The sequence below is a fragment of the Centropristis striata genome, chromosome 17 (assembly GCF_030273125.1).
Source record: "Centropristis striata isolate RG_2023a ecotype Rhode Island chromosome 17, C.striata_1.0, whole genome shotgun sequence".
Taxonomy (NCBI): domain Eukaryota; kingdom Metazoa; phylum Chordata; class Actinopteri; order Perciformes; family Serranidae; genus Centropristis; species Centropristis striata.
In genome coordinates this window covers 10,131,574-10,144,364 of record NC_081533.1, presented here as the reverse complement: position 1 = coordinate 10,144,364, position 12,791 = coordinate 10,131,574, and the positions used below count along the sequence as shown (strand labels likewise).

The 12,791-nt window shown below is 38.6% G+C and overlaps 1 protein-coding gene across 2 annotated transcripts in view; it reads left to right on the top strand.

Moving 5' to 3' along the window:
- The first annotated feature begins 1,564 nt into the window (after positions 1–1,564).
- The window catches only part of LOC131989600 (phosphofurin acidic cluster sorting protein 1-like), a 100,060-nt gene continuing 88,833 nt past the window's right edge, over positions 1,565–12,791 (top strand). For both annotated transcript variants that reach the window (XM_059354877.1, XM_059354876.1), the window contains exon 1: positions 1,565–2,141. In XM_059354877.1, coding sequence (XP_059210860.1) covers positions 1,987–2,141 — 155 coding nt within the window. In that variant the 5' untranslated portion in view covers positions 1,565–1,986. The remainder of the gene's footprint in view (positions 2,142–12,791) is intronic.

Genomic DNA, 12,791 nt, shown 5'->3' with positions numbered 1-12,791 from the left:
TTAAAATGTATATAATAATGATAAAAAATAATATTATAAAAAATAATTTAAGAACATACACTTAAATAAAAAATATTTTATATTTAAAATATGTAATTAATTTTCATAATACAAGAATAACAAATATTTTATTTTCATTTAGACAAAAATAACTACATTAATACAATTATTAATCAGTTATTTTTATCAAAATATAAATATATATATATTATTTATTATTGTTTGTATTGCTGTTGTTATTATTATAAATAAACATAAAACACATTAAATTAATTGACTGAGAATAATATGTAATATTAGTACAACCTCTAAAAGAATTAATCATGTGCAAAAAACAAAAAAACAAAAAAGATTAACCAATATAATACATATAATAAGAATAAGAATAAAATATTACGTAAAAATAGTAAAATATAAAATATTATTTTTATATATTATTGTATTATTATTGTTTTTATTATTAATAATTAATAAATAAAATATTTTAAAATAAACAGAATAAGCGAATATAATATATATAATACAATTTAGAGTAAAATAATGATTATTATTATTCTAAATCTTAGAAAAAAATATTAGATTTTTATTTAGACAAAAATAACTAAAATAATACACTTATAAATCATTTTAAGCTAAATATAATAAAATATATTTTTGATTTACCATTGTATGTATTGTTATTATTATTATTATTATAAATAAAATATTATAAATAAACATAAAAACACATTATATTAATTGACTTAGAATATTATCTAATATCAGTACAACCTCTAAAAGAAATAATCATGTGCAAAACACAACAGAAAAAACAGATTGATCAATATACATCACATATAATAATAAAAAGAATAAAATGATGATTATTAATATTATAAATAATAGTTTTTAAAAAGAATATTATAATTATTTTTATTTAGAAAAAATTACTATATAAATAAATGTATAAATCTGTAATGTTTTTAATCTAAATAAAATAAAACATATATTTTTTATTTATTATTGAATGTATTATTCTTATTATTCTTATTATTCTTATAAAACATAAAAACACATTATATTAATATACTATAATAAATAATAATAACAAATAGCTATAATAATAATAGTTATAAATAATAGAAAAAATGTTGTATTTACTTCTATTTAGATTTATTACTTAATTAATAAATGTATTAATGTATTACTTATTTTTATCTAAATAATAAACTATATATATTTATTTATTTATTTATTATTGTATGTATTATTATTACTATCAATATAAATAAAATACAATAAATAAACTTAAAAACACATTGAATTAATTGACTTAGAATATTATCTAATATTAGTACAACCTCTCGATGAATTAGTCATGTGCAAAAAAAACCCACCCAAAAAACCCCATTTACTGATATAGTGTATTAGTACAGTAAATGCAGGAACACATGACACATATAGAAAGCAGGATTTAAAACAACAGTCACATAACCACTCAGCTCACTATTGGCCAGCCCTCTCTCTCTCTCTCTCTCTCTCTCTCTCTCTCTCTCTCTCTCTCTCTCTCTCTCTCTCTCTCTCTGACTGAAGAGGCGTCGCTCGTTGCTCTCTGCTCATTGTGCGACTACGGCGAGAGAAATTTCCGCTTCCTGCACCGATAAACACCCCAACCACCACGAAGTTGGGACAGCGAGGAGACACACGGATAGACGCGGGGATCTGCCGCCTGCCTGCGGGTTGAACCCCCCCTCCCCTCCCCTGCAACGACTGCAATGTTTTCACTATCAGGCGGCGATTAGCTCGGTCAACTTTCCGTTCAGACGCGCACACGGGAGCGTTTTTACGCATTTGCACCACCAGGAAAAAAACCCAACAAGGCAAAGGAGGACCGACAAAGAGAGAGAAAAGGACAACACACACACACACACACACACACACGGAGACCACTACGGGTATTCCTGCGCCCAGCTCCCCCCGACTGAAGCCCCGTTTTCAGCCTCCAGGATGTCGGAGCGCGGAGGGCTCCCGCGGACTGGGGGCGTCCCTTCGCCGCACATGCAGCCCTCCAAGCCGGTCAGCATCACCTCCAACCGGCCGGTCCACATGAACCTGTACGCCACCTGGGAGGTGGACCGCTCCTCGCCCAGCTGTGTGCCGAGGTATGTGAAGGGGAAACACGGGGGGAGAAAGCCGAGCGTGACTTATCATTTTCGTGGGGTTGGTTTCTGTGTGAATGGGGGATGACCCAGTCAGTTTACACTGGAGGGTAGACAATAATAATTCAGATAGACAAACACCCATGGGTGCCTGTTTTGAAGATGATGATCGCATTGTTGCTTTAATGCAGAAAAGGGCACGTTAACAGCAATAATTAGGCTTTTATTTGCCCTTATTGGGAAATTAACACGTTATTTTTTCCAACGATTGGACTATTTTTTAGCCCCAGTTTGACTCCCACCAGTTCAAATCAATGAACATGGGTGAGAAAGACATAATTAAAAAAATTGTAAATAATAATTTTGTTGGTATTTTTATTGAAGTTTATGTTCTGGAATTAATATTTGTATTCTAATAATAATAATAATTATAATAATAATAATAATAATTATCATTATTAAAAATATATATTTCTCTATATTCAAACTGATAAACATTATGGATATTTTAGCTATTTTTATTTAAACGTATATTCTGGAATTAATATTTGTAAAATAATAATAATAATAATGTAGAAATCTCTATATTCAAATCAAATTGATTAAAAATTTGATTAAATAAAATTAAAATTATAATGTATTTGTTATTTTTTATTTAAATGTATGTGTTGGAATGTATGCATTATGTATGATTTTTTAAATTTTATTTAAAAAGTTACCTGTTAAAATCGTATTTAAATACAATAAATATTTATATAATAATGATATGTTTATAATAAAATACATATGGTGTATAAATATATGTAAATAATAATTTCAAATATTTCCTATTTTATAAAATGCTAAAATTTAATAGCAATAAGAATAATAAGAAATAATACAATAAAAATTATGAAAAAAAAATATAGTCACACCCCAGTTTGACTATACCACCAGTTCACCCAGTAGCGTTCTACCGTTCCAGATATGACCCCTGGTTATCATCCACACCAGTAGAGAGTGTTTGTGTTGGGGCAGCTGCAGCCGTTCCCCGGCGGCCTCAGCTGTTGCCCAGCGGATCAATGCAGACACAAAGATTGATGAAGCATTGGTGGTTGCGTGGCTGTCACTGCAACTATAGGAAGCCGTTTTGTGTCAGTGTATGATCCAGCTGCTGCTGTTGGAGGAATTTAGTGGCAGAACTTGATCATTTCTGCTCAAATCTGATTTTGTGACACGATGCAGCGAAAGTTCATGTGCACGATGCAGCAAAGTCACAGCCGGCGAGACACCTTATCCACCTTTTAGCTCATTCCCCAAACAAAGACATTCAAGTAGACGTCTTTGTTTGACTGTCCGTGCAGGGATTCAGTATTTAATGTCACTCTGCTGACAGAAGCAGATGTGGCACACGATCAGACACATATTGCATGCGATATCTATACATGTGCTCCGGCCGAAAGTCTATTTATGATGCTGCGGTCATGAGTTAGATTCAAGGTCAAAGGTTAACCGCTGTGATTGAAGTGCCGCTGCTCATGTGATTCACAACCCCGGCTGAGCATACATACAGTGTGAGAGCTGATGATGGATTTTTACAGCGACTAAAAGTGAAATCTCAACATCTTTTTTGGAGCAGAATTGGTTTAATTTTATCATTTCACGCTGGGAGAAACATTTCCACCAAATGTTGCACTTTTCACCTGTTAAAACCAGCTTGTAATTGTGCAATCAGCACTTAAATTAGTTTTTTTCCCCCTGCCTCCTTCCAGATGTTTGGGCTACTGAAAGCAATTAGTGGGAATATAACATGCTGGTAAAAGCTTCACACAAAGCTGATATCTTAATGCTGCTTTCTAAAAATGCTTTGGGGCTTTACTGGGTTGGTAGCAAAGCCTCAAGGGTATGTTTTACCGCTTAACATTTTGGCAGTGTGTGTGTGCACCATGTGAATAAATCATCCAGTGCTGGGTGTATTTTGGAACAGCAAACATGAATAAAACATCCATTGTTAGCCTACATTTTTTAAGTGTCTTCCCTTTTGAGATTATTACCTTCTTTGTGTTTTCATGCTAATATCCTGAGACGATTTGGAATATTTTGACGTTGCGCTGTGAAATGTGATTGTGGACAATTTTTTGGCGTCACGGTCCGTCAAATATCTTCGATTTCACTGCAGCAACAGAAAGAGACTCACAGACACAGGAGGGAAAAGAAAAGGGGGGATGGAGAGAAACAGGAGGAGAATAGGAGGAGATGAAGAAGTGGTGGCTCATGTCATCTACATTTAAATAGGATTTCTCGCAGACATGAGCAGTAGGGAAGTCTTCAGAAACTAATCCCTGGCACAGAAACCTTCATCTACTACAGACTCTCAGACTCTCAGTCCTGATGATGTCTTGCAGCTGTTGTTGCTCAATCTCCGTTGCTGCAAGAAGGACTCCGAACTTACTTCCCCCCCTCGAGCAGAGGTGTTACTGCTCTAACCTCTTCCTGTCTACCCCAAAATGCCACTTGGTATGCTGTTTATGCAGCACGGTGGCAGACACACAGCGTGCACACAGCTTCTCGCTCCAAACTGGTAGCAAAAACCTGGAAAAAGCACTAAAACATATCAATCACCCGCTTGTTTGTTTTTGTGGTATTTTCGGTCGTATTCAGCAGGGAGTGACAGGAAATATTCGAGAGTGAGAGATGATATCACTGGTTTGAGCAGTCATAAGATACGTCTGTAGGTCTATAGCAACCGTGACATAGAGAATATTTGTTTTGAAGGATCTGAAATCGGCTCCACCCTTCCTCATGTCCATCAACGCAGCGTGAGTGCCCTCGGAGGTTATTCCTGCATTGAGCCTTTCTGACCTTCTATTCTGTTGTTTACTAGGGTGGAATAAATCATTTCACTGGCTCTAAACCAGCTCTTTTAGCCCGGTGTAGTGTGTGATTCCTCTCCATGCTGTCTCTTCTCGGCTCTGCAGTGTCAACAACGCACACAAGGTTTAGGGTTAATGTTTGGAAAAGTACCATACCAGTACCATCAAGTTGTACCAGTACCAATAGAGGGCTTAATTTAATACCATTTCTCACCAGCTTTATTCGATACCCGTCATGTGAATAACTCCTCCCCTTCCAAGTGATTTATATGTGAACATGTTGACCAGCTAACTGTGTTGGAGCTAAGGTTGGGTACCATTAACATTTGACTCCATACCAGTACCGGCTCCGGTACTTGGAATTCGGTTCTGATACCATACCGTGCCTTTTTTTAATTCTTTACTCCCTTTCTAATAACAGAATTGTAATTTCAACCTGCCTGTCAGTCCGTCACCTGTTTATATGGGAGTCTTGAAATAACCCAGTAACAAGCAGTATGGAAACCAGTCAGGTGATACCTGCTTTGGGACTGTTTTGTACCCAGATCTAGAAAAAACAACAACTTCTTGTATGTTTATGACTTGCGTTTGTTAGCATTTTTTCAATTAAATTAACATGTGATTGAACCACTACTGCAGAAACTACAACTACGGTTCAGTATCAATCTCTACCGGCCGAGTTACTACCAGTACAGATTCACGTTAAATCAATCGGTACCTAATTTCAATACCTGAGAGCATCTGGTTGAGACAGTAATTGCTTTTTCACTGCACATTAGCCGAATGATTGGGAACAAAAACAATGTTGGCAGTGCTCTACCACGTTTGCTGTCATTTGTGGTCACGCCAATGTCTCAGCCAAGGCCAAGGTGGAGCCAGTGGAAGAGAGCGAGTGAGCTCCTGCATAGGGTTGGGTTCATTCGGTCTCTAATTCGGTACCTGGGCGTAGTATGCTGCATCAGAATGCTGCTGTGTGTCTTGGACAAGGTGTTCTTTGACAACTTTTTAGCTCACCATTATATTTTATTACATCACATTGCAGAGAGGATTGTCTGTGTGGAGTCTTGAAAAGTGCAAACACTCTTTAGGTTTGCTATTGTGACTTGAACACACTGCAGTAGGGTTGGACAAAGTCTACCATATTGGCATATGATTGAAACATGCAAGCATTGTTACTTTTTAAGGACTTACTAAATGCCACCGCAAACACAACCCCAGGATTAGGTGTGGATGGGGGTTGGGGCTTTGAAATCATGATGTTGGGCTCCGACAGACTGTCAGCCACCGCGATGGACGATGGTATTGACCATCGGCCCAACCCTATGTAAGAGCGGCATAACCTCGCTCGCTCTCTTTCACTGCGGGCTCCCTGCTGAGACGTGACCAAAAATGACAACAAGGTCAAATGTGGTAGAGAACTAGATGATTAGATGCGCTCTCACGTACCAAAATTAGGTATTGATTGTTTTAAAGTGAATCGGTTTGTGATAGTACCGATGTAATGTGGTCGGTGCCCTTAAAAGCACAGAGTTCAGTACTGAACCCTGGTTGTAGTTGCTGCGATAGTGGGGCAATCACACGTCCATTTAACTAAAAGATGGTATGATTAATGGTTATTTTTTCTGGATCTGGGTACAAAACGGCCCCAATGCAGGCTGCAGAAGATTCAGTTCTACTTGTTCTTGGGTTATTTAATTTGATACTTAAGCTGTATGGAGTACAGACTCGCATATAAACAGGTGTCTGGAGCAATCCCCTCTGCTTGGCTCGCCAGTTGTTCTCCCTCACCTCGGGTTATGAAACCTTAATTTTCTGCAGCCAGATAATCCCAGTGATGAGCACAGTAGCTGCTCCATGAGGCCCGAAGCCTCACCTCAGCCGTACAGAGGCTGTAGTGAATAAAGATTAGCAGTTCTCAGGTGTATTTGCTGTCAGGTGGAATGTGGACGGTGCCTGCCAGGGTTCACACCACAAATGGTTCGGATTCCTGCATCCAGCGGGGTTTAGTTAAGGCCTCCTTGTGAAGCTGCTCTGCGTCAGGTATTCCAGGAATGGGCCCTGTCGCAGAGCTCCTCGCCTTGCATTATTAACGAAGGTCTCCTTACAGAGCGGAGGGGGAAAGTCCCATGACTCAGCCCCATAGATGGATGCTGGCTCTGTGCTTAAGTGTGGTTTCCAAGCCTTGAGTGAGTGGGGGGGGGGTCTCTTTACCACAAAGCTATAGGAAGGAGTGTGGCCACTGGAAATTTGGACGGAAAGCTTTTTGGCGTATGACCGATTCAAAGGAGGCTTTCGGTACTTGTGACCAGGGTTGAACAAGAACAGTCTGACCCTGACTCTAGTAATAGTAACTCCCTATAAAACCTCCTCTAGTTGTGTGTGAATTTACCACTTGGCACAGCGGTCGGTGTTACATGGTTTACATCACTTCTCATTTACATTCTATTGTGCTATCCACATTGACTTCGTAGTTTTGTCCCAGAACAGGTATACAGCAAGATATTTATGTCATTTAAACACATGTCTGTGCAGAAAACACTTCACTGAATACTACAAAAATAGACTTGACGTGGTTTTCCATAAGATGCCTCTAACGCACTCAGTGTGGATTGACACATTTGTTCAAATGAAATTGGTGCGCATGTTACAGAAATAGCCACAGAGATCCAGAACCAAGGACAGCAGATCCTGGCAAATAAAAATATATAATATATATAAATATGTGTGTGGCTGTTTAATATACATATTTGTTCATATACAATGAGTGTATTGAATATTAAATCCTTATTATCCACTCCTCCAGCCAGAATCATCTAAACAGAGATTTTATGGACCGAGCAGCTCTTCAGTTTTTCTTTCTGTGACGAAAAAAACGCTTCTGAAAATACGTCCAATGGGCATTCGCCATAAGGATTATAATATCATTAAGTGTATTATTACTGGTTTGTATTACTGGGACAAAAGCATACTAACTACTAATATCCAAACACTGTAACATATTGCCCACAAAAGGGCAAATTCGCATTGACCGAACGTGTTCAGCTATTACTAGGTTTTGACCTTGTCTTGTTGGTTGATTGTCTTAATTTTTGCATATCAGAGCTCACATTGATATCATGAAGTCATTCATAGAAAAAAAGAGCATTTCCAAAGAACATATAAAGTTTGAATAAGTTCACAAAGATAATGCACACCGGCTGAATCAAGCTTCGTACTTGAGCCATATATAGACCTCTTACCCTCCAACTCAACAAGCTTTTTCCCCCCAATGTCAATTGTTTAACTAAAAAAAACCTTCTATTTTATGTTTTTTAAATGTCTCTAATTTTAGCACTTGTGAATTACTGTAATTATGAGCCACTGGAGTTCTTCTTGTAATCAGAAACAACCCTGAAGAGAGAAGTCTCCTTTTCTGTTTTTTTGGTTTAATGCTTCACCACTAACCCTTGAAGGAAGTCTGAAGTTGCTTAAACGAGCATGACACGCAAAATTGTGAATCATAATCCAAGCCATCACAGATTTGAGTAGCCAGGACAAACACTTGTTCTCTTCTATCAAAGACACTCAACAGTGTAACTCATATCCCCAGGAACCTTCAAAATGTTCACTTTTAGTTGTAATGAAAACAGCGGCGCATTAAAAATAAATGCTTATCTACTGGCCTCGTAATGAATACTGTTGGCGTGCAGAAGTGGGGTGCAGGAATGCAGGATGTTCTGAATTATACATCGTGCATTTGTAGGACTCGTTTTCTATAATTGCCCTGCAACACAATAGTGGGACGACACTCGTTCCTCGAGTGTCAGCATTACATTATCCACCCGGCCCCCGAAACCCCGGCACAAATGGAAAGAAATGGAGATAGCGCCAACAGGCTATCTCTCTCTCTCTCTCACACACACACACACACACACACACACACACACACACACAGGCAGACGGGGAAGTAATCATTAAGAAGCTTTGGCCTCGCCACTTGCCTCGGTGCTGCTCGTTCTTCCGCACAGCTGAGTGGCCGAGAGGTCTGAAGTTTCCTCTGTGGCTGAAGATGGAGGGAGATAGAGTACACACCTCCTCCTCCTCTTCCCCCTGAACTTTCCATGATTATTCACCGTTTCTGATAAAAGCCGCCCGACCTCAGGCCTGTAATAATAACACACCTGGCCCTTATTGCCTTTAATGACTGGGTCTTTGAAAAGTGCTGTTAATAAGAATAATATTGCAGATGAAACCAGTAATATCTCAGCAGTGAGGAGAGTATTTTCCTGTTTTTCTGAGCAGCTTGAAAGCTGGCAGGCTGTTTGGAAACCTGCAGTGAAACTTCTCACCCATCTTTAAAAAGCTGCTAACCCACTCAGAAGAATTTTCGCTGGTATGCCTTTCAGTGTCGTGTGGCTCAGTCGTGGCATTAATGCTCTTTTATGGCCCTTCCTAAGAATAAAACCGTGTCAGTTTGGAGGCTTGAAAACAAGTAAAAAGAAAAGCATCAGTATCAGTATCAGACTTTAAAGCCCAGAGCGGTGAAGTGCTGATAAAATAAACACTCCGGTTGCCTTGGTTGCTGCTCAAACAAATAGTTTGCTACTGTTTTGCCAGTGCAATGCTTAATTTGTGGTAAATGCGGCCTGATAGACACCAAGAAAACTGCTAGTTGAGCAACATTAACGCCTAAAACAACCCATAATGCAACACTCTATCTATCTATATCTGACGTTGTAATAAGACACGATTCTCTTGCAATATTATGTAAACCACACACTGTAAAAAAAAAAAGATAAAAAATGAATAATTTCCAGAACTTTTAGATTTTTTGGGAAAAAAACAATTCTACACTCAGTGTAAATTTACATAAAAATTTATATTACAAATATTAACCATTAAATTGACATTAAAATAAGTAAATATAGTATAATGGGAAGAGACGAACGGTCACATGACAAATATTCACTGAAAATCTGTTTACACAGAGCTGAGAGGAGAGGACAGGAGAGGCTGTAAAAATGCAAATAGTTCAATATGTATAACAAGTGGAGACACAATTTTTTTTCTCCAATATTCATGACACTGGTGGGAAGTTGGAAAAGTGTTCCATATATATATATATATATATATATATATATATATATATATATATATTCAATTTTATTCCAATTTTTAGAAGTAATTTATCAGAGAAATACAACTTCTCCTTTTATGATTTCTGTCATTATAACTGTGTTTTTCTGCACAATAGACATGTTTGAGTTGTTCCCACTTCTAGCCAAGATTGTGCTGATTCCATAGAATTTATAGATTATGTACATATATTATATGTTATATATATTGCGGTGAAATACAAGGATGTAGTCTAGTTTACACAGAGCTGAGAGGAGAGGACAGGAGAGGCTGTAAAATGTAAATAGCTGATGCTGCAGTGTGGGTGTTGTGGTTGATTCAGGCTGCGGTTTGAGGACATCTTTGTTGCTGTGTGTGTGCGTTTTTTTAAAGAGTCAACTCTCCTGGCAGTGATCCCCCTGCTGTGGAATCATAGACTCCCATCTGGCAGCCACCACACACACACACACACACACACACACACACACACACACACACACACACACAAACACATGCATCTCCAAGGTGTAGTGACACCCCTTCACGGACAATGTCACAGACATATGCTCTGCTTTCATTCTAATGTGCTCTAAACAAGGACACAGTGGCATCCAGTTACATAAAGGGACACGCTGCGAGGCGGACACAAATCATGCTGACAACAGGTTCATAATCTCACACATTCACACCGGATAATATTATGACAAAAGCGTTTCCTACGTAATCTCATTTTCAGCCTGTTGAAACACAATGCCTAGACGGAAATATGACCTGGAAAAGAGGAATTCTCAGACGCTGCATGCACACTGAGTTTGTTTATTCTTATGCAGATTTCTTTAAAGTGTCGAGGGACGAAGCTGTCTGCAACTTTTCTCTTGCTAACAGCACGATCGTACTGTTAAAAAGTTGCACAAAGATGCTCAGGGGATGTAAACAGAAACGGCACTGCCCACGCTGGAGGCTCTGTGCTGCGACTGTATGTCCGTACAGAGTCCGTGCAAATGATGTGTGCACAGGTCTGTAATCCCCTGCAGCTCAGGTTACACTCTTTCTACTGGGCGATAACTCAAGCTTGTAATGCACTTAACACAGATTGACCTTGACACGGTGCCTGTCAGGATTACGGGCAATTATTTATTGACATTTCTGCAATTCTTTGGGGTTGTTGTATGGATGTTGTTGAGGTCGTGATTTGTGATAACTATCAGCACTTTTGGCACTTTTTTGAAAAAAAAAAAAAAAATTCTATTAGTTCTGACACAAAAACTGGAAACAGAGCTTTCACTTGTAATGCTTCTTTGTCCTCTTCACAATGGTGTTAACCTCCTGACTTGAAATGTATATTTTCTTTTAAAGATCACCGGAAACACGCCGTTTATCATAGAAAGAAACTGCAAAAACAGGCATCGTCGGAGTGTGAACTTTCTGACAGTCCCTGAATGGATCAAAGGTTACAAAAGTTTCCATTAGAAAAAACTAACCAAAATGGAGCTTAAAATTGTGATATTTCTGTCAAAATAACTTTATTCTACATGTCTCATTTAAAACATCTCCAGAAATAACTAGATCCTCTTAAAAACATCAAATTCTGTTTGCACAGAGCTTTATGATTTATTTCATTAAGGGCGTTTTCACACCTGAAAGTCCGAACCAAGGTCCGTATTCTGTTACATTGTATACATTTGGTCCGGTTGGTTTTGGTTTCACACTGCAAAAGGAATAACGGACTTTACAAGACAATTCTACTGGACACGTCATCTCCCTGTGTACTTCCGCGGCTCATTTTGTTTTGGTTACGCTGCGTTGTTAGGCCGACATTTACACAAAATGAATCTAGCGAGACACCTTTTACTCCGTTTGAGTCTTTTTCCCATGCGTTATTTCAGTCTTGTGGCAGTGAAGGTTTCTGCTGCTGTCCTCAGCTCCGTTGTGCACACAATTAAATGTTTGTCCTTGGTCTTGTGTTGATTAGTGATTGTGCTCACCTGCGGAGCAACGCACATGCTGTAGCGCGCATGCAGCAGCACGGCCGCTGTCACGCACACGCAGCTGCACCTCCAGGCAGATCGCCGCAACAAATACTTTAGCTGGTCTTTTGCTACCAGCAGCACCAGCTTAATGAGCAACACGTGAGAGTGCTTGGTATTCGCAAGTACCGTAATTCAAGAGCAGAAGAAGAAAAAAACTTCCTGTCATTGATACGAAGGTCCAAACTATAAAAAAATTTGTTTTCACACTGCAAAAGGTTCGGACCTTGGTTCGTTTGGTCCGGACCGAGACCACCTCTTTTGGTCGGACCAAACTTTGGTCCTTTGGTCCGGACCGTGGTCCGCGGCACCTTTCACACCTGGAATTTAGGTTCGGATCAAACTAAAAAGTCCGAAAGTCTGGACCAAACGAGATAGGTGTGAACGCGCCCTAAGACATGTTAGAGTTGTTCCCACTTCTAGCCATGATTGTGCTGATTCCATAGAGCTGCAAGACTTATAGATTCTAAATATTTTTTATATATTGCAGTGAAATACAAGGACATAGTGAGTAAAATATAAAAAGAGCAACAAACGGCTTGTTGTGCTTCAGAGGGTTAAGGCGCTTTTAGAGGGATTTTGTTACCTTTTGCAAAGAACCAGGCTAGCTGTTTCCTCCTGTTTCCAGTTTATGCTAAGCTAAGCTAATCATCACCTGGTTTTAGCTCCAGTTTTAGTGA